Source organism: Erinaceus europaeus, chromosome 3 (genome assembly GCF_950295315.1).
Source record: "Erinaceus europaeus chromosome 3, mEriEur2.1, whole genome shotgun sequence".
NCBI classification, from domain to species: domain Eukaryota; kingdom Metazoa; phylum Chordata; class Mammalia; order Eulipotyphla; family Erinaceidae; genus Erinaceus; species Erinaceus europaeus.
Genome location: NC_080164.1, coordinates 87,990,178 through 88,013,172, shown reverse-complemented (window position 1 = coordinate 88,013,172; position 22,995 = coordinate 87,990,178). Strand labels below are relative to the sequence as shown.

The following is a 22,995-nucleotide window of genomic DNA, read 5'->3' as shown; positions in this document are numbered from 1 at the left end:
CAGACAGTTACTTAACAACAAAAAAAAAAAGCTGAATTTTTGAAAATAAACAAAAAAAAAGCTGAATTTTTTTTTCTCCATGAGTTCAAATATGCATGCATAGATCTTTTTTTAAATATGTTTTCCCTTTTGTTGCCCTTGTTGTTTTTCACTGTTGTTGTAGTTATTATTGTTGTTGTTGCTGGTGTTGTCATTGTTAGACAGGACAGAGAGAAATGGAGAGAAGAGGGGAAGACAGAAGGGGGAGGAGAGAAAGACAGACACCTGCAGGCTTGCTTCACGATTTGTGAAACAACTCCCCTGCAGGTGGGGAGCCAGGGGCTCGAACTGGGATCCTTTCGCCGGTCCTTGCACTTCGCGCCACGTGTGCTTAATCCACTGTGCTACTGCCCGACTCCCAACATGCATAGAGCTTAGTGCTAGAACATGACAGTGATTTCTGCCCATTTTTCATTTTTTAATAGATGGAAAGATTGAGAAAACTTTGTTACAAGCATAGGAATGGAAACAGTTTCATTAGGGCAGTGTTACTCAACTCTTTAAACTGCTCTTGAGATACAGGCCCCCAAGTAGGTCACTAGAAAAAAGTAATTTAATGATATCAGCTGACCAATAAAATCTTGCTTCACTCCCTTTAAGCATTGGAGATCATTTAACATGCCAAAAGAGTTCTTATCCAGTCACTGTATTTGCTCACTTTCTGCTTCAGCACTTGTGTTTTGAATTGTCCCCTTATGTCCATGTCCTTAGAAGGTGTTCTGTTTCCTCAGTAGTACACCATAGTAGCATTCCAGGGAGACAAGAGGAGTGGCTTCCCAAAGTGAGATGAAGGCAAACGGTAGGAAGAACAGGTGGGGAAGGGAAAAACAGCACCTGGTCACAGGTGTGGTCTCCAGTGGATTGATTTTCATAATAAAGACAACAGACATACATTGCACATTTAGTAGCTGAGTCCCTGGAAAGAGCGTCCATCCAAACGATGAGTGCCCACTCCGCCTTAGAGAGTCCTGCTATACTGCTGCTAGAGGACCTCACATTCCCTCTGACAATGGATGGCTGTCCCGGCCAGTGACAGACCCCTGCAGTTGTGCTAGTGCATCCATTCAGCATTATTGGCTTTGCCCTGCTTGCTTCACTGTACACCCAACTGCTGTGTGTCTCTCGGGGCTGTGCTTCAGTTACAGAGGCTACGACTGCAGAAACAACCTGTCGTACACACAAGCTGGGGAGGTGGTCTACCACATTGCGGCAGTGGGCGTGGTCTACAACCGGCAGCAGCACTCGCAGAGGCTGTACCTGGGACACGACGACGACATCCTCAGCCTGACCATCCACCCAGTGAAAGACTACGTCGCCACCGGGCAGGTGTGGTGCTCGCCTCTCACACGGATTTAGTTAGAGAATTGTAGGAAGGTGGGGCTCTATGTAAAGAAAGGGGATTTAATTTTTTTTTTTATCAAAGTACTGCTCAGTTCTGGCTTATGGTGGTACAGGAGACTGAACCTGAGACCCTAGAGCCATAGGCATGAAAGTCTTTTGCAGAACCATTATGCTATCTACTCCACCCTTTAATTCTGAATTGAGACCACTTATTATATTAGAAAACAAAGGAAAGGCCTGTGAAATAGCTCACTTGGATAGGCAGCTGTGCAACCCAAGTTTGAGCCCAGACTGCACAGCACTGAAGGAAGCTTCTCTCTCTCTCTCTCTCTCTCTCTCTCTCTCTCATACACACACACATTCTCTCTCTCTCTCTCTTTCTCTCTCTCATACACACACACATTCTCTCTCTCTCTCTCTTTCTCTCTCTCATACACACACACATTCTCTCTCTCTCACTCTCTCTCTCCCTCCCTCCCTTTCTCTTCCTCTTTCTCTCTCTCTCACCCCCTTTCTCTTATTCTCTCTCTCTTTCTCTGCCTCTATATCTTAAAAGAAACCTGAAAATTAGAATTTGAAGAAATTCTTAATATATTATCTGGAAGGTGGCACAATGGATAAAGCATTGGACTCTCAAGCACGAGGTCCTGAGCTCGATTCCCCAGTAGTACATGTAGCAGAGTGATGTCTGCTTCTTTCTCTCTCTTCTCCTATCTTTCTCAATAAATAACTCAATAAAATCTTTTTTAAAACTTAGTATAAATAAGCATGAGGGTCAGGAGTTGCAGATTTAATGTATTCAATGTAGGTTAAATTATTGTTGAAGCTTTTATGACTTTTATTTTTAAAATTTTATTTATTGTTCTTAGTTTGTTACGGGGCTGGGTGGTGGTGCACCTGGTTGGGCGCACATGTTACAGTGTGCAAGGACCCGAGTTCAAGCCCCTGGTCCCCACCTGCAGGGGGAAACCTGTTGTGAGTAGTGAAGCAGTGCTTCAGGTATCTCTCTGTCTCTCTCCCTCCCTATCACCCTCTCAATTCCTGGCTTTCTCTATAAAATAAAGATAATAAAACATTTAAATTAATAGCTTATTACAAGATTGTAGGATTACAATTTATAGTTCCACACTACACCCACAACATCATGACTTTTAACTGCAGATAACATGACAGTTAAATCTTAATATCTAAGTCACAAATTCCAAGAGACATGAGGAGGAGAGTTAGTGTGGGGGGTGCCTTTCAACAGGCTTGCTAACCCAGCACTCACTAGATCCATTCATGAAGTTGAGGGCACTCCGGGAGAGAAGAATCCTTAGCTTTCCTGTCACTTGTAATCTTCCAAAAGGAAAATGTCACTAGTGGACATGCTGACTTACCGTCTTTCTTACTGCCAAGTGGCTGGAGTCTGATTAACCTTCCCTCAAAAGACAAAGCAGAAAACATTTCTCCTTTCCATAACTCCCTGTAGAGAGGCACCATATTCTGTGCTGTGATTGTGTGGAGACAGAAGAATATGTCAGTAGCCACTGCGGGAGCAGCCAGGCTTCACGGGCTGTCAGAGGAGTTGAGCAGGTTTTGCTGCCAGGCACAGGGTTATTTATTTATTTTCCCTCCAGGGTTATTGCTGGGCTCGGTGCCTGCACCATGAATCCACCGCTCCTGGAGGCCATTTTTTCCCCCTTTGGTTGACCTTGTTGTTGTAGCCTCGTTGTGGTTATTATTTATTATCATTGTTGATGTTGTTCGTTGTTGGATAGGACAGAGAGAAATGGGGAGAGGAGGGGAAGACAGAGAGGGGGAGAGAAGGATAGACACCTGCAGACCTGCTTCACCGCCTGTGAGGCGACTCCCCTGCAGGTGGGGAGCCGGGGGCTTGGACTGGGATCCTTATACCTGTCCTTGCGCTTTGTGCCATGTGCGCTTAACCCACTGCACCACCGCCCGACCCCCTATTTATTTATTTATTTATAAAAAGGAAACACTGACAAAACCATAGGATAAGAGTGGTACAACTCCACACAATTCCCACCACCAGAACTCCGTATCCCATCCCCTGCCTTGATAGCTTTCCTATTCTTTATTTTTTTTTAACTTTTTAAAAAGATATTTATTCTCTTTTGTTGCCTTATTGTTGTTGTCATTGTTGGACAGGACAGAGGGAAATGAAGAGAGGAGGGGAAGATGGGAGGGGGGAGAGAAAGATAGACACCTGCAGACTTGCTTCACCACTTGTGAAGTGACTCCCCTGCAGGTGGGGAGCTGGGGACTCGAACCGGGATCCTTCCTCCAGTCCTTGCACTTTGCACCACGTGTGCTTAGCCTGCTGTGCTACCGCCTGACTCCCAGCTTTCCTATTTTTTAACCCTCTTGGAGTATGGACCCAAGGTCATTGTGGGATGCAGAAGATGGAAGGTCTGGCTTCTATAATTGCTTCCCCTCTGAACATGGGCATTGACTGGTCAATCCATACTCCCAGTCTGCCTCTCTCTTTCCCTAGTAGGGTGGGGCTCTGGGGAAGCAGAGCTCCAGGACACATTGGTGAGGTTGTCTGTCCAGGGAAGTCTGGTTGGCATCATGCTAGCATCTGGAACCTGGTGGCTGAAAAGAGAGTTAACATATAAAGCCAAACAAGTTGTTGACTAATCATGAACCTAAAGGCTGGAGTAGTGCAGATGAAGAGTTGGGGGGGGGTTCTCCGTTCTGTAGATAGCTAGTAGGCATATTTTCATTATATTCCAACCAACGTACCTGGCACAGGATTCTATGGCTCATTTCTCCCCAGTGAAGCTGTCATCCCCTGTGGATTTTATCAGTGAGAAAAAACATTTGGTCATGATTTTCCCAGTTGTTGGGAAGTAGTGTGATAGAAACTGGTGTCCCATCCAGGAGAAGCCACACTGATGGTGAGGTTAAGCCATGAAACTCACCTTCTTTTTTCTTTTTTAATTTAATTAGTGATTTAATAATGATTTATAAAATTACAAGATGAGGGGCCGGGTGGTGGCACGCCTGATTGAGCGCACATGGTATAATGCACTTGGACCCGGATTTGAGTCCCCGGTCCCCACCAGCAGGGGAAAAGCTTTGCTAGCGGTGAAGCAGTGTTGCTGGTGTCTCTCTGTCTCTCTTCCTGTCTGTCTCTCCTTTCCCTCTTGATTTCTGACTGTTCCTATCCAGTAAATAAATAAAGATAATAAAAAATAATAAAATAATAAATTTACAAGATAACAGGGATAGTTCTGCACTGTTTCCACTACCAGAGTTCTGTATCCCCAACCCCTCCATTGGAGGATACAGCAGTTCTAAAGTTGCAGATATGGGTTGACTATTATTTCTACAACTATGTGTCTATATTTGTATATATTTGTCCCCTCCCCTTTTTCATGGTCCCATCTTCTCCTTTCCAGGTCACACATAAACCTATTACTACCTGTGAATGTCCCTCCCCTTTTCCTCTTCTCTTTCTAGATCCTGATGGAGTTGTAGTTCAGAGCCCTCTGGTCATCTTCCCCCTATCATTTCTACCCCGCTGGGACTATGAACCAAAATTCTTTCTGGGATACAGAAGGTGGGAGATCTGGCTTCTGTAATTGCTTCTCCACTGGACATAGGTGTAGGCAGGTTGATCCATATTCCCAGCCTGTGAAACTTTTCTTTTTTTTAATTAAAGCTTTCTTTTTAAAAATATTTTTATTTATTTTATTTTAATGAGGAAGAGTAGATACAGAGGAAGAGAGAGAGAGATATATACCAGAACACAGCTCAGTTCTGGCTTATGGTGGTGCTAGGGATTGAACCTATGGACCTCAAAACCTCAGGCTTATTTTCGTAACCATTATGCTGTCTCCCCAACCCATTTGAAACTTATTTTCAGGAGATCAACAGCAGTCTTTTAAGGGTGGGGAAAGATAATTACAATAGGTAGAGGAGCTCTAAGGATGGTGCCATGACCATTTCTAGGCGACTTCCTTCACCAAAATGTGGGCTGTTGTGTGAGTAGAGCAGGGAAGCAGGGGGGAACGAGCTCACCTGGATAGTGCACTGCATTGCTGTGTGCCCGTTGCAGGTTAAAGCTCAGCCCCCATAACATGGGAGGGAGCTTTGGTGCTATGGCCTCTCTCTCTCTCTCTCTCTCTCTCTGCCTCTTTGCCCCTTTCTATATCTGGAGAGAAAGCATCATCTGTGAGCAGTGAAGCTCTAGTGTGAAGAGGGGGAAAAAAAAAAAAAGGGAAGATAACAGGGACAGAGTTTATACCTTGCACAAGGACCCAGGTTTGAGCCCCTGTCCACCACATGGGAACACCATGCAAAGGGGAAAGCTTTGTGAGCTGTGGGAGAGGTGCTGTGGTATATATCTTTCTCCCTCTTCCCTCTTTTTTGTTTTTTTTCCTTTTGCTGCCATTGTTGTTTATTGTGGCTATTATCGTTGTTGTTGTGGTTATTGCTGTTGTTGTTGGATAGGACAGACAAATCGAGGGAGGCGGGGGAGATAGAGAGGGGGAGAGAGATAGACACCTGCAGATGTGCTTCACTGCCTGTGAATCGAACCCCCTGCTGTGGGGGGTGTCGTATGCTTTACATTGGTTTGTTTTAGCCCTCCCCCGCCAAGAGAATTGGATCAGTCCAGTTAATTTCACGGGCCCGCTTGGCCCCGCCCCAAGGAACCCCGAGAGAGGGTTCCTGAGTTCGAGAGGGCCCGACTTTCAGAGGGTTCCCCAGTACGAGAGTTCCAGAGTTCCAGAGTTGGAGAGTTCCTGAGTTCAAGAGTAAGAGAGAGTGCTTGCGCTGCCGCCACTGCAAAGAGACAGCAGAGTTCTGTTTGGTGATTAGTTTGTCTTAGTTTATGAATCGTTGTTCCTGAATAAAGAAATACAGCTTCCCTGCCCAGCCGTTGTCTCTGCGTCTCTGTTACCCGCCTGTGAAGCTAGCCCGCCCAGCCAGAGCCCTCCGAATTTTAACAACCGGGGGGGGGGGGGGGGGGGGGCTGGAACAGGGATCTTTTCATCTGTCCTTGAGCTTCGTGCCATGTGTGCTCAACTAATTATGCCACCGCCCAGCCCCCTCTCCCCTTTCCTTCTCTGTCTGTCTCCTTTTCTGTTTCTGTCTGAGATTAAAAGAAAAAAATTACATTTATTTATTTTGGATAGAGACAGAGATTGAGAGGGAAGGAGAGAGAGATGGGGTGGGGAAAGCAGAGAGAGTCCTACCACACTGCTTCACCACTTGTGAAGCTTCCCTCCAGCAGCTGGGGACTTGTACATGGTACCATGTGTGCTCAACCAAGTGTGCCACCACCTGGCCCCTAAAAGAAAAAGAAAAAACAATATTTTAAAAAATGAAGGAAGGAGAGGAAGAAGGGAAAGGAAGGCTAGAAAGAAGGAAGGGAGGAAGGACTAATAGACCAAAATAAAATTCAGTGGACATTTGGGTCAGCGTTCTAAAAGTCCCTTAACTTATAGTTAGGCTGCAGGCTAGGCTCTGCTGAGACCCACTCAGCTTAGTGTCAAGAAAAACCTCATGGTGTCCCCATGCCTCAGCTGGCTTCTTCATCTGAATAAGGATGGAGTGGGAGCAGGGAATTTCTGAAGGTCTCCCTACTCTCCAAGTGTGCGTTTTAATTTCCAAGCAACACTTGAGTCTAGGAACAAAATCATTCTCATTATAATTCTTCCCAGCTCATAACTCTGATTCTGTTACTGAAGGTTGGAAGAGATGCTGCGATCCACGTGTGGGACACACAGACTCTCAAGTGCTTGTCACTGCTGAAAGGACAACATCAGAGGGGGGTGTGTGCTCTTGACTTCTCGGGTAAGTCCGTCCATCTTCTACTGGAGTTGTAGTTGGTGGTTTTGAAGACTTGTGTATGCATGCGTGTGTGTGTGTTTATATATATATATATTTATTTATTTATTGTCCCTTTTGTTGCCTTTTTTATTGTTGTTGTAGTTATTGTTGTTGTTATTGATGTCATCGTTGTTGGATAGGACAGAGAGAAATGGAGAGAGGAAGATAGGGGGAGAGAAAGAGAGACATCTGCAGACCTGCTTCACCACCTGTGAAGCAATTCCCCCGCAGGTAGAGAGCCGGGGGCTCGAACTGGGACCCTTATGCAGGCCCTTGCACTTTACGCCACGTGCACTTAACCCACTGCACTACTGCCCGACTCCTGTGTGTGTGTTTTCATGAGAGGGAAGAGATCAGAGCACTGCTCAGCTCTGGCATATGGCAGTGTTAGTGACAATGGAACCCAAGCCCACAGGCATATGTGTCCTGAGCTGTTGACAGCTGAGCTGTTCCATTGCCTACTTTCCTTTCTAATCCCTTTCAGTTCACTGGGACACCCCCCTACACATATATACACACAAAATGTGGCCTTTATTTATTTTGTTTTATTTTATTTTATTTTATTTTGCCTCCATTGTTATTGCTCGGACTCAGTGCCTGCACTATGAATCCACTGCTCCTGGAGGCCATTTTTTCCCATTTTGTTGTCCTTGTTGTTGCCATTGCTGCTGTTGTTGATAGGATAGAGAAAAATGGAGAGAGATGGGGAAGATAGAGAGGGGGAGAGGAGAAAGACACCTGCAGACCTGCTTCATCACCCATGAAGTGACCCCCTGCAGGTGGGGAGCCGGGGGCTGGAACCCGGATCCCTGTCCCGGTCCTTATGCTTAACCTGCTGGACTACTGCCCGGCCCCCAAAATGTGACCTTTAAATTCCATCTCCTTTCCTCATCTTTCTTGTCCTCTCTCCCAAGTCATTATCCAGAGCTCAAACTGTTTTGCATTTGCCTGAGTCCGTGGAAACCCAGTGTAGCCCTTGCTGTGGAAAGACTTAGTTGCAAATATCTGACTGTGACTCAGAACCTCCATTTTATCTATCCAAGTAGGTGAGAGCTCAGCACTTAAAATTAAAAAAAAAAAAAAAAAAAAAGTTATAGAGAGGTCTGAAACTTCTTGGGAGAGAATCACTCTACATTAGTATTTGGGACATAAGTTTCTTATGTGCTAAAATAGAACTGACCTTTCCATCTCTTCAGTGTGAAATTTGAATACAACCTTGTGAAAACACTTAACTGAGGAATTTTATTTTCCTCAGGTAAAAACCATTTCCGTAAGATAGAATTGAAGATGGGATGTAAGAAATTACTAAGAATCATAATTGTTGAAATTAGGACAGCAAATAAAAAGTCTACAGTTTTTACAGAAAAATAATTTCTTGTCTAAACATATACATATAGTTTTTTCATTAATAGTTTGTTACAAGATTGTAAGGTTTGGGGATATAGCTCCATACCATACTACCACCAAAGTTCTGTATCCCCACTGTCCCGAAGATAACCACCATAGTTCTCATAAGTCTTAGTTTGCTTGCTTCTGTTTTGTTTGCATTTTTTTCTTTCCTTTTGCAAGTTCATGTAAATCAGATGTCTAGATCCCACATATGAGTGAAACCATCTGGTAGTTGGCTTTTTATCTCTTTACTTATTTCGCTAAGCACAATCACCTCCAGTTCCATCCATTTTGTCCCAAAGGACACAATATCATCTTTTTTTTTTAGAAGATCAACTTTTTTTTATTATTATTATTATTATCTTTATTTATTGGATAGAAACAGCCAGAAATTGAGAGGGAAGGAGGAGATAGACACCTGTAGCCCTGCTTCACCACTCTCAAAGTTTTCCCCCTGCAGGTGGGGTCAGGGACTCAAACCCGGGCCCTTTCACACTATAACATGTTGCTCAACCAGGTGTGCCACCACCTGGCCCCAATATCATCGTTTTTGATTGCAGAGTAGTAGTCCATGGACTATATATCCCATAACTTCTTGAACGACTTTTTAAAATTATTACTTATTCATTAGATAGAGACAGAGAAAAACTGAGACAGGAGGGGGCAGATAGGGAGGAAAAGAGACAGAGAGACACCTTCAGCCCTGCAGCCCTGCTTTACCACTTGTGAAGCTTTCCCCCTGCAGGTGGGGACCAGGGGCTTGAACCCAGGTCCTCGCACACAGTAATGTGTGTCCACTTAACCAGGTCCACCACCTCCTAGCCCCCCTTCCATAACCTCTCTAGCTTCTTTCTGTTCACATGACCACAAGACCCAAATGCTCTCCGGACTTGGCTTTTGTCTGTGTCCCGTGTCCATGCTGTTCCCACATGTCATTTCAAGTCCTTCTGCCCTATAAGACAAAGCTGATGATTTCCTCTTCCACCATTCCAGGAAAAAAAAAAAATCCATTCTGCACCCCTTAGCCCACTGTTGTCCTTGCTCTTGTGGTGCCTGCCAGAGTCTGAGTGATTGTTATTTTCAGCAACACTTTGAAGTGTTTGCCTTTCATGCCCAGGAAACTATTCGGATGGCAGGGCCCATTTCATTGTTCCCACCACACATCATGTCATGGCTGTGGACTCAGAAGCAAATCCAGAATGCTGTGACTTAAAGAGTGAACAGATGAGGTTTTATTTGACACGCACTGTGTCTTGATTTCCACTGCTATTGTCACTTCATGCTGTAAGCCATGTTTGTGTGGACATTACCTCTACCCTCTGGCCAGTAAATAGCGTGCAGCTTCAGAAATGTAGGGTGATACCACTTTAGTTTAATATAAACTGATAGTGCACTGTGTTACCAAGAAATTGCCTTAACTTGGTGCTTAAAAAGAAGTCACTTGTGGCCAGGTGGTGGCGCACCTGGTTAAGTGTAAACATTACATCTCACAAGGACCTGGGTTCAAACCCCTGGTCTCCACCTGTCAGGGGGAAAACTTTACAAGTGGTGAAGCAGTGCTGCAGGTGTTTCTCTGTCTCTTCCCCTCTGTATTTTCCTCTCCCTTCTCAGTTTCTCTCTGCTTCTATCCAATAATAAATAAACACAAGATTAAAAAAAAAAAAAAGAAACCTTTAGAAAAAAAACACGCAAGGGTGAGGGAGATAGCATACTGGTTATGCAGAGACTTTCATGCCTGAGTTTCTGAGATCACAGGTTCAGTCTCCCAGCACCACCATATGCCAGAGCTGAGCAGTGCTCTCGTCTGTCTTTCTCTTTCTCTTTCTGTCTTTTATTAAAAACTAAGATATTGAAAAACATTAATTTATTGAAAGAGAGAAATCAGTTTAGTATTAAGTGAACTCTGAGCTGGGGTTTGGTGTGGTGGCCTGGGTAAAAGCCAGGCAGGGGCAGGTCCAGAGCCACAAGTCAGACATTTTTTTTCTCAGTCCTGTAAGAAAGTTGCCAAGCCTAACCCTGCCAGCTGGCAAGAACTAGGCCAGGACTTCTCCTTCCCCCTGCCACTCCTGCTGCCCTCCAGCAACGTCCTGTGAACTCTCAGCATGAGAGTCACACCTGGGGCCCTAGGCCGCCTGGCTGCCTCTCTCACTCCTTAGTGAGTGTCTCCAGCTGCTCCCCTGCGTGCCAGCCACCACCCCACCTCCAGGGTGAACAGGACACCTCTGTCCTGGGGCAGCCAGCATCACAGATGTATCTGAACAGGAGAAGAGGCAAATGCCTTGTGGAACTGATAGACAAATGAGGAGTTTGAGTCAAGATCTCAATAGAAGAGAGAATATAAAAGCTCCTGCCGGTTGGTAGTGTAGCGGGTTACATGCACATGGTGCAAAGCACAAGGACCGGCATAAGAATCCTGGTTCGGGGACCAGGTAGTGGCACACCTGGTTGAGCACATATGTTACAGTGCTCAAGGACCTCGGTTCAAGCCCCCGGTTCCCACCTGCAGGGGGAAAGCTTTGCAAGTGGTGAAGCAGTACTGCAGTTGTCTCTCTTTCTCCCTATCCATTTCAATTTATGGCTGTGTCTATCTAATAAATAAAGATGATAATAATAATAATAATAATAATAAAAGAATCCCTGTTTGAGCCCCAAGCTCCCCACCTGTAGGGGGGTCACTTCACAAATGGTGAAGCAGGTCTGCAGGTGTGTATCTTTCTCTCCCCTTCTGTCTTCCCATCCTCTTTCAATTTCTGTCCTATCCAACAACAACTACAGCAATAACAACAGTGATAATAACAACAATAATAAACAACAAGGGCAATAAAAGGGTAAAAATGGCCTCCAGGAGCAGTGGATTTGTAGTGCAGGCATTGAGCCCCAGAGATAACCATGGAGGCAAAAAAAAAAAAAAAAAAAAAAGCTTCTGGTTAACTGTGTAGTGGGGCATCGCCATCAGTTACTATCTCTGTTCCTCAGTACACTCATATCCCCTGCCTTACATGGCAGCTCATATGGGGGGGGGGGCATTGCAGGGACACTGTTAATAGCACATTTATCTTTTACTAGTGAAAATTGTCCTAGAAATAAGATGACAGGCACATATTGTGAAAACCAAGCAATGAATAGGCAATTTTACATAGGGATTCCAATTAATCTGTCTTTGCCACTGAACTAAAGCAAACAAATACTTGGTGTGTTTTTTTTTTTTTTAACAATTTAAAAGCATTTGTTGCATGATAACCCAGATCTCCAAATTGCACAGACAGTAAGAATGGATTTATGCTATCTCACTTATTCATACAGCTCTTGCATTTGGGAATTACTCTGTTTAGGGAGAACCAGGCCAGCTGTTTGTTTGTATATGCAGTGAAGAAAGTACTGACAGGGGCCAGGTGGTGACACACCTGGTTGAGCGCACAAGGACCTGGGTTCAAGCCCTCTAGTCCCCACTTGTAGGAGGAGAATCTTCCCAGGTGGTGAAATATTGCTACAGGTGTCTCTCTCCCTCTCTGTTTCCCCCTTCCTCTGGACTTCTGGCTATCTCTATCCAATACATAAATGCAGATAATAATAAAAATATAAAGTGTTGGCACATAGATGGAAGACCCAGTTAGAGAAAGAGAAGTCCATAGATATCTTCTAGCATAAATATCATCTTTATATTTTCAAATACTGATTCCCAAAGTAGGGTGTCTGTCAGACTAAACCAGTGCCCTTGTGCTCAATTCTGAAAACCTGTGCATTATTATGAGCCCTGAGTAGGGATACTTATAATTGAGTAAGATTTTTCTCTCTTTTATTTGCCTTTTCCTGTTGACATTAAGCGCTTTTGTATTATTTCTGGACTGTGTCACAAATATCCATAATTAATACATGCTGTGACTGAAAGCTCTTAAAAGACATCACTGGGAACCTAAGACTCTAACCAAAAGCAAACTCTAACTAGCTGGTCTCCAAAGCTAAGGTCAAACACCTGCAGGGGGAAATGCAAAGTGGGCACCGTTTTGAAGTAGCCAGTTGTTTCTCAAACAGTGGTATGCAGACAAACCTTTATCTGCAGAACCCGAGGCAACATCCCCCTTTGGAAGGGGAGAGATGGTTAGTGAGTTACTTCTGTATGCTGTCTGTTCCTTTGTCACACAGTCATGTCATCATTACTGAGATAGGAGGGTGGTAAGGGGACTGTGAGGACAAGTTGATGGGGCCCTGCAGAAATTCTAGAAGTGAAGAAAAGAATCACCTTACCATGAGCCCACCTTCAAAAAACTTAAAACGTTTAAAAATCTTATCATTTTAGGGAGCCAGGCGGTAGTGCAGTGGGATAAGTGTACATGGTGCGAAGAGCAAGGACTGGCATGAGGATCCCGGTTCAAGTCCACCTGCAGGGGGGTCGCTACACAAGCAGTGAAGCAGGTCTGCAGGTGTCTGTCTTTATCTCCTCCTCTCTGTCTTCCCCTCCCCTCTTGATTTCTCTCTGTCCTTTCCAACCACAACAGCAACGATATACAGGCACTGAGCTCCAGCAATAACTCTGAAAGCAAAAAAAAAGAAAAATTATCATTTTAAATGTGTGAATGTTTGCTTTCCGAGAAAAACATGCTAATATAGCTGCACAACTTAGAAAAAAAATAGTTAATGCAAAAAAGGGACAAACATTAGAAAAGAGCCAGTTTGGCTGGAGATTTTATATATATATATATGTATATATATATATACATATATATATATATTATACATGTATATGTATATTTACCCTGGTTATTTATATTCCATGTATGAGTGTCTTTTCACTTTTTTTTTACTTATCTCACTTAGCATAATCACTTCCAGTTCCACCCATTTTGTCCTGAAGGACACAACATAATCTCTTTAAATTGTAGACTAGTGTTCCACTGAACATGCATCTTATATATAACATAACTTCTTTACTTAGTCATCTGCCCATGGGCCTATAGGTTGCTTATGTATTTTGACTATTAATAGTATAGCTATGAAATAGTAGTGCATATATTCTTTTGAATTAATGTTTTCATGTTCTTTGGATGTGTGGTTGGGAGTGGTAATATAAGATCACAGGCATTTCAGTTTCAAAAGACTTTTCATTCTGTTTCCCATAGTTTCTATACTATTTGGCTTTGCTTTTTAAAAGTACACTTATGTAGAGAAAAATAATCTGTCTAGATACACATACACACACACCCAAATATAGGCCTAAAAATGCAGATGGTTTAAATATTTGTCTTTATCCATACTTTCCTTTTATTTTATTTATTTATTTTATTTATATTTATTTATTCCCTTTTGTTGCCCTTGTTGTTTTTTATTGTTGTTGTAGTTATTGTTGTTGTTATTGATGTCATTGTTGCATAGGACAGAGAGAAATGGAGAGAGGAGGGGAAGACAGACAGAGGGGTAGAGAAAGATAAACACTGCTGACCTGCTTCACCACTTGAGAAGCGACCCCTCTGCAGGTGGGGAGCCAGGGGCTCGAACCAGGATCCTTATGTGGGTCCTTGCGCTTTGCGCCACGTGCACTTAACCCACTGTGCTACCTCCCAACTCGTATTTTATTTTATTTTTTTATTGTCACCAAGGTTACCACTAGGGTTGATGGCTGCAGGATGAATCTACCACTCCCAGTGGCCATTTCCTTTTTTTTTTTTTTTAAAAAAAGTCCTTTTAATTGATAGAACAGAGAAATTGATGGGAAGAGGGAGATAGGAAGAGAAAGAGAAACACCTGCAGCACTGCTTCACCACTCATGAAACTTTTCCCGCTGCAGGTAGGGAGTGGAGGCTCAAACCCAGGTCTCTGTTCATGGTAATGTGTGTGATTAACTAGGTGCACCACCACCTGGCCTATATACTTTCATTTTCTTTCTTTTTTGCCTCCAGGGTTATTGCTGGGGCTCAATGCCTGCACTATGAATCCACTGCTCCTGGAGGCTATTTTTTTCCCTTTTGTTGCCCTTGTTGTTTATCATTGTTATTATTATTATTGTTATTGATATCATTGTTATTGGATAGGACAGAGAGAAATTGAGAGAGGAGAAGAAGACAGAGAAGGGGAGATATAGACACCTGCAGACCTGCTTCACTGCTTGTGGAGTGCTGGGGGCTCGAACTGGGATCCTTAACGCTGGTCCTTGCACTTCACGCCATGTGTGCTTAACCCATTGTGCTACTGCCCGGCCCCCTATACTTTCATTTTTTAAATGAGATTTATTTCATAGGAAGAAAGAGAAAGGTGACCTGAACACTGCTGAAGCATACCTAATGCAGAGGATTGAATGTGGGCCCTCATGCGTACAAGTCCTGTGTATTGCCCACTGAGAAACTGGGAGAGGAGAGGGAGGTAGAGAGGGAAAAAAATTGACACCTGCAGACCTGCTTCACTACTTGTGAAGCATTCCCCCTGCAGGTGGGGAGCTGGGGATTTAACCCAGATGCTTGCACAGGTCCTTGCATTTAGTTCAGTGTGTGCTTAACTGGTGCACTACTACCCATTCAGTGAGGCTCTAACTATGAAATGTGTTTGTGCCTAACTAACATGCTCCAGTTCAGTTTCCTCTCTCTCCAGATACTGTGTAAAATGTTATGTCTTTTCATGACATGACAAGAACCAATCTGACATGTGTCTTGTTTCCACACAGCCGATGGAAAGTGTCTGGTGTCTGTGGGTTTAGACGATTTCCACAGCATTGTCTTTTGGGACTGGAAAAAGGGAGAAAAGATAGCTACAACAAGGTAAGGTGGTCTGTGACATCAAATTGATTGTCAGGCTTGAATAATGATCATTAATTTTCCTTTTCTGCTAAGACTTTATCTTAGAATTTTTTTTATTATTATCTTTATTTATTGAAAAGAGTTAGCCCGAAATCAAGAGAGAAGGGGGAGATAGAGAAGAGTGAGAAACACCTGCAGCCCTGCTTTACCACTTGTGAAGCTTTCACCCTGCAGGTGGGGACCAGGGGCTTGAACCCCACTCCTTACACACTGTAACGTGTGCTCAACCAGGTGAGCCACCACCCAGCCCCCTCTAATCTTTCATCTTTAGACTCAGATGGAATTCACATAGAAAGCTGAACACCGGGAGTCGGGCAGTGGTTAAGCTGGTTAAGCGCATGTGGCGTGAAGCACAAGGATCCCGGTTCAAGCCCCTGGCTCCCTACCTGCAGGGCAGTCGCTTCATAGGCGGTGAAGCAGGTCTGCAGGTGTCTATCTTTCTCTCTCCCCCTCTCTGTCTTCCCCTCCTCTCTCCATTTCTCTCTGTCCTATCTAACAATAATGACATCAGTAACAACAACAATAAATACAACAATAACAAAACAACAAGGGCAACAAAAGAGAAAGTAAATAAATAAATATAAAAAAAAGACAAAGAAGAAAGCTGGACACTCAAGTAAGAGCATAATGCTTTATTTCATGGAGACTACGTTGATCTTAGTGTTTGTCCCAAGTAACCTGAAACTTCTCAACTCTTTTCGAGAGCAGTATTGCTTGGCATTTAGTAGTATCTGCATTATCTATGTCAGAGCTTCTCAGGCTTGTGCCAGGCCCCTTGTTTTTCCACTGTCTTAGCATCTGATGAAGGGCTGTCAATGTCACTGCTGTCAGAAGTGCCATTTGTCATGAGGCTGGGGCATGCTGTAAAGAAGGCCCCACCGTGCAGAGCTGCCACTCGCTCTCAGAGCAAATGGTTTCCCTCCTCATCCTGTCTTATAAATAGACCTTTCAGGACTGACTGCTGTTTACAGACCACCTGTCCTCCCTCACCCTGCCTCCCTCCCTGCTGAGTCAGCTCCAAGGCTGAGCAGGACTTTCCACTCTTGCTTATCCGGAGCTGAACCAGTTGCTCAGCCGCGGTCAGAAGTCAGAAAAGTTGGCAGCCAACGCCCAGTCATGCCATTTGTTATCCCCAGAGTAGCAGCACTTTACCTCTTGGCTGATTGTTTCCTGCTTCCTTTCTAGCTTACAGTTCAAAACCTTTTTTTTTTTTTTTTTTGGCCTCTAGGGTTATCACTGGGGCTCGGTGGTGCCTGCACTATGAATCCACTGCTTCTGGTGGCCATTTTTTCCCCTTTTGTTGCCCTTGTTGTTTATCGTTGTTGTTGTTACTGTTATTACTGTCATTGTTGTTGGATAGGACAGAGAGAAATGGAGAGAGGAGAGGAAGATGGGGGAGAGGAAGACAGACACCTGTATACCTGCTTCACTGCTTATGAAGCAACCCCCCTACAGGTGGGGAGCTCAAACCAGGACCTTTACGCCGGTCCTTGCGCTTCGCACCATGTACATTTAACCCACTGCGCTACCATCTGGCCCCCCAAAATCTTTTTCTAATATGTGAATGACTTTGAACTCCTAGGAATTACTTCCTAAACTAAATATCTCTTCATGTCACTAAATAGGAGAATTTCTTTTTTTTTTTTCTGGCAATTTAACTTAATGAGTGAAGATATGGAACTCATTGGAGATTCAGAGGAGTGGCAAATAGTCTTGAGGACTCAGGTCACTATGTTAGGAGAAAACTTCTTGTCTGATGGCTTCTGTTGAGTGGAATTCATAACAACTCAAAATCTTTCTCTCAAGGATGTTTTTTTCCCCTCTTACAGCTTATCTAATAGGGCTTGTACATTGCTTTGCTCACAGCCCAGAGTTGGGGCCTATTGGCAGCACCATGGCACCAGGGGAAACCCCAGTACTGTGGTATCTCATGATTAGTCAGAAGAGTAATTTGTTTGGCTTTATATGTTAACTCTCTTTTCAGCCACCAGGTTCCAGATGCTAGCATGATGCCAGTCAGACTTCCCTAGACAGAAAACCCCACCAATGTGTCCAGGAGCTCTGATTTTCCAGAACCCCACCCCACTAGGGAAAGAGAGAGCCCAACTGGGAGTATGGATCGACCTGTCAATGCCCATGTTTAGCGGGGAAGCAATTACAGAAGCCAGACCTTCCACCTTCTGCATCCCACAATGACCTTGGGTCCATACTCCCAGAGGATTAAAGAAGAGGAAAGCTGGGAAAAAAAAAAAAAAAAAAAAAGGAAAGCTGTTAAGGGAGTGGATGGGATACGGAGTTCTGGTGGTGGGAATTTTTGTTTTATAATTCTTTTTATTTACAAAAAGGAAACATTAACAAAACCATAGGATAAGAGGGGTATAACTGTGCACAATTCCCACCACCAGACCTCTGTATCCCATCCCCTCCCATAGTAGCTTTCCTATTCTTTACCCCTCTGGGAGTATGGACCCAAGATCATTGTGGGATGCAGAAGGTTGAAGGTCTGGCTTCTGTAATTGCTTCCCTGCTGAACATGGGCATTGACAGTGGGGGTAGGAATTTTGTGGAGTTGTACCCCTTTTATCCTATGGTTTTGTCAGTGTTTCCTTTTTATAAATTAAAAAAAAATGGAGAAGTTAATAGGGAGAGGCAGTGACACACTTGGGTGAGTGTACATGTTACCATTCGTGAGGACCTGGCTTCAAGTCCCCAGTCCCCACCTGTAGGGGGGAAACTTCATAAATGGTGAAACACGACTGCAGGTGTCTCTATCTCTATCTTCCCCTTCCCTGTCAATTTCGTTTTGGCCTATCCAAGTTAAAAAAAAAAAATGTTTGGGGCCGGGCGGTAGCACAGCAGGTTAAGTGCACATGGCACAAAGTGCAGGCACTGGCTTAAGGATCCCCAAAATAGGAACCTTGCAGAACTGCCCTTAGAGTTAATCTTGCCAGAACTCTCTCCAAGAGAGAATTTAAGGTTTTGTTAAGGGTCTCTAGAAGAAGACTAGCTTTTAAGTAAATACCAATGCATATTTATATAATATTAGTAACAATGTTTATATAAATTAGCAGCTAGACAAATAAATGGAATTTCTCCTTGTGGCCTTAAATTGGGATGCTTAAGTATATGCTAGCTTTAGAAACAGAGCACCTGGGGAAGTGACAAAGAAAAAGATGTTATGCTTTATTGTTGGTACCTCTTGGCGTCTAGGAGTCGTCAAACCTCCAAGAGGACTTTGTTCACTTTCAGAATGGCAGATGTAGTGACTTCCTCACTTAACGCTTCTGCATCTCCACCAGGGGCATTACTGCCACTCTCAAAGCTTAACAAAGCTGAACCAGATAGGCTGCCTGATTATGTGACAATGCCGGGCACTTAGAGCCGAGGCTTTCGGTGATATCCACACGCACTGCCTTCCCTGTTCATGGGGACACCTTCTGAACAGTGCCCTTCTCCAACCCTCTCCTCCTTGTGAAAATGTCCAGTGTACTTTTTGCTAGCTCCAACTAATGTAAAAAAAAAAAAAAAATCAGAATTGGGCTGAGGGAGATAGCTTAATGGCTCTGCAAAAGACTCTCATGCTTGAAGTCCCAGGTTCAGTCCCCAGCACCACCCTAAGCCAGAGCTGAGCAGTGCTCTGGTCTGTCGGTCTTTGTCTCTGTCTCTCTCTTTCCCTCTCCCCCATCTCTAGATATGTATTTAAAATAAATAAAAGAAAAATTCAGAATTGGCATGTGGTAATCTGATTATATGGACCTTTTCAAGGCTTGATTTCCAATTTCAAGTTTTTTTGCATCTTTGCTAATTTTTAAAAAATTATTATCTTTATTTATTGGATAGAGACAGCCAGAAATTGAGAGGGGAGGGTGAGATAGAGAGGGAGAGAGGCAGAGAGACACCTGCAGACCTGCTTCACCACTTGTGAAGCTTTCCTCCTGCAGATGGGGAGCGGGGGCTTGAACCTGGGTCCTTGCACATTGTGACATGTGCGCTCAACCAGGTGTACCATCACCCGGCCCCCTTTGCTAATTTTTATGACTGGTTTTAGTTGCCTCCATTTCAAGTGTATTGTTCTTTTTTTTCTCTCATAAAAGTTATTCTGATTTTGATTTATAAGTACCCCATTTAACAAACCAACAAGCCATCATCGAATGGCCTGATATCAGTGTTACTTGGGGCAGAACAATAGTATTAATCAAGTATCCTCATAGCCCTTTATTTGGATTTCTGCTTCACTGGTGACACATCTCTTGAGGGTTTCATCTCAGAAGTTGATAGAGAGAGGGTACTAGGGGTGGGGGCCTGTGATGGTCCAACTGGTTAAGCTCACACATTACAGTGTACAAGTACCTGGATTCGATCCCCTGGTCCCCACCTGCAGGGAGAAAGCGTCACAAGTGGTGAAGCAGGGCTGCAGGTGTCTCTGTGCCTCTCCCTCTCTATCTTTCCCTTCCTTCTCAATTTCTGGCTGTCTCTAGCCAATAAAAAAAAAAAAATTAAAAGGGAAAGAGTGCTAGGCAAAAGGCACAGTTATCAAGATTCCAGGGGGCTGAGCCGTAGTGCAGCAGGTTAAGTGAGTGCATTTCTGTGCATTCGAGTGCATTTTGCTTCCATTGCTTGACCTACTTTAAGCCTCCATTCCGACCTACGCTACCTAAACATCGCCTGTATATCAAATTGGCAGTTATTATTTAAAAAACAAAAAGATTCATTTATTTTCATCGAAGAGAGAGAGACCAGAAAATGCTCAGCTTTAACATATGGTGGTGTCAGGGATTATGTCTTAGAGCACTGGAGGCCTCAAGCACACAAATACTGTTCTCCACTACTGCGGAAAATCTTTCTAGAAAAGACACAGGTAGAAAGAGTGAAAGAGATCACAGTACCAAAACTGCCTTTAGTGAGGTGAAGGCCAGCTGGAAACTGGGCCATGCACATAGCACAGCGGCACACGGTTCAGTTGAGCTGTTACACCAGCCTTTCATTATCTGACAATGGGAAATCTCCCTATCCTTCAATGTATACCTCTTCTGAAAACTACTATTCAGGAGCCAGGTGGTGGCACACCTGGTTGAGTGCATGTTAACAGTGCACAAGGACCTGAGTTCAGCCCCCAGTCCACACCTGCAGAGGGAAAGCTTTACAAGTGGTGAAGCTTTACAAGTGCAGGTGTCTCTCTGTCTCTGTCTCTCTGTCTCTCTCTCTCCTTCTCTCCTTTCCTTCTCTATTTCTGGCTGTCTCCAATAAATAAATGAAAATAATAATAAAATAATTTTAAAAGCCTACTACACATTAATCTTGGCTTTCAGTATAGCGTACTGTTATCAGAGAAAAGTTAGGAAGCAGCAAGAAGGAAACAAAAATGGGGACTGGGAGGTGGTGCACCCACCCAGCTGAGCGCACGTGTTATAGTGTGCAAGGGCCTGGCTTCAAGCCCTTGGTCCCCACCCCCACTTGCAGAGACCATAGCTAACTAACATTTGCACATATGCTCTTCAGTACCTATTTCTCTAATATTTTTATGTCTCCATACTTGTAATATTATGCATAGTGCTCCCTAACTGGCTTTTTGTTTTACTCATCAGTAGGTCATTCCACTGTTTTCTTAAGTCTTTTTTTTTTTTTTTTTGCCTCCAGGGTTACCGCTGGGGCTCAGTGCTGGCACTACAAATGCACTGCTCATGGAAGCCATTTTTTCTATTTTATTGGGTAGAACCAAGAGAAATTGAGAGGAAAGGGGAGATAGAGAAGAAGAGAGAAAGGTAGACACCTGCAGACCTGTTTCACCACTAGTGAAACCTGCAGGGGGGGGGGAGCAGGGTCTCGAACCCGGATCCTTGCACATAGTACTATGTGTGCTTAACTGGATGCGCCACTGCCTGGCCCCCTTACCTGTATTATTCTATACTGTAAGCCAGTTTAAATTAGTTCTGAAGGTGAGGAATAGACCAGACATGGAGTCATTTCTTCCTGTCATGATGGTAGCTTCCACAAAGAAGAGAGTCAAATCACAAGTCGCACTGACACTGTAAGTGGCCATGGTCTGCAGTAGATCAGCCCTTGGCTTCTAGAAGACACACCTACCTTTTCTTCTGTCCTTGCTGGAAAGAGCTATAAAAAAAAGTCCTTCCTGATTATGGAACCTTGACTGGAGCATGAGAACTCATGCTTTGTTAGAGTAAAGTGTAGAATCTTCTACATCCTTAGCCTACTTAGGACCTAAAACTGGTTTGCCTTTCTGAAATATGTGCATGTACATGCACGCCTACACTTCCTAAAAAGTTTAACAAGTGGGTGGCCAGGAAGTAGCACAGTGGGTTAAGTGCACGTGGTGATCTAGGTTTGAGCCCCTGGCTTCCCACCTGCAGGGGAGTAATTTCACAAGTGTTGAAGCAGGTCTGCAGGTGTCTATCTTTTCTCTCCCCCTCTCTGTCTTTCCCTCCTCTCTCCATTTCCCTCTGTCCTATCCAACAATAACAATAACAACCACCACAAAAGGGCAACAAAATGGGGGGGGGGGTTAACAAGTGTCTGAAGGAGGTGTTAACAATGAGTGTTCTTCATTTTCATTTACCTTTCCCATCCCAGCTCTCAAACTCAGTTCTTCGTCTTTACAGAAAGTAGGATTCTGCTCTCTCCTCTTTCCCTCTCCCTCTTCTCTCAATTTCTCTACCCAACAATCAATAAATAAAATAAAGACCTTTTTTTAAAAAGGGGCCAGGTGGTGGCGTACCTGGTTAAGTTCAAGCCTCTGGTCCCTACAGGATAGCATCATGAGTGGTGAAGCATGGCTGTAGGTCTCTCTCTCTCTCTCTCTCTCCCTCCCTCCCTCTCTCCCTCTCTCCCTCTCTCCCTCCCTACCTATCTCCCTCTCCTCTCAGTTTCTCTCTTTATTCAGTAATAAGTAAAATAAACATAAAGCAGAATTCTGTTTTATTGAATTAACTGTGGAACCAGTTAATTCAGATGACCCATTTATTGATGAAATGGGGGCATTGTTATGACACAAGTGACAGTTTAGCATGATTGAAGATAGCAGCTTCAAGTTTTTAAAACCGTGTCTAATTGCAGTGGTTAATATTACTAGGATAATGTTAAACAGTAGTGATACTAGGCACATTCTGACATTGGAGAAAGTCATTACTTAAGAACCCAATTTTTGAGTACATGCACACACACACACACACACACACACACAAAATGAGCAAGCCACTGTTCAGTATTCTCTGTTTTTTCAGCAACGATAATGGGTCTTAACTTCTCTGGAAAGTATTTGCTGAATGTGATTGTCTGAATGAGTGTGCTCTCTCTCAGTCAAGGAATACAGAGAAATGCAAATGCCAAAGAGACTAGAAACACTTCTGAGTTTCTACTTTGAGTGTTAGATTTTGCTCAAATACCATTTCAGCATTCTGTAACTTTCCTCTGGAAATACTGTAAATTTTCTTCTGATGTATATGAATATGACAAATTACACTATTTCTTGATAGTGAATCCCCCATGTACTTGATCACAATATGCCATTCATTCATGTGTTACTGGATTCCCTTTGCCAATGTGTTATTTAAGATTTTTGTATCTATATTCATATGGG

At 43.7% G+C, this 22,995-nt stretch overlaps 1 protein-coding gene across 1 annotated transcript in view; it reads left to right on the top strand.

The window, feature by feature from the left end:
- EML6 (EMAP like 6) overlaps nucleotides 1-22,995 on the top strand; it is a 352,660-nt gene that overhangs the window by 212,404 nt on the left and 117,261 nt on the right. The window contains exons 15-17 of the mRNA XM_060187640.1: nucleotides 1,179-1,365; nucleotides 7,086-7,191; nucleotides 15,269-15,362. Coding sequence (XP_060043623.1) covers nucleotides 1,179-1,365; nucleotides 7,086-7,191; nucleotides 15,269-15,362 — 387 coding nt within the window. The remainder of the gene's footprint in view (nucleotides 1-1,178; nucleotides 1,366-7,085; nucleotides 7,192-15,268; nucleotides 15,363-22,995) is intronic.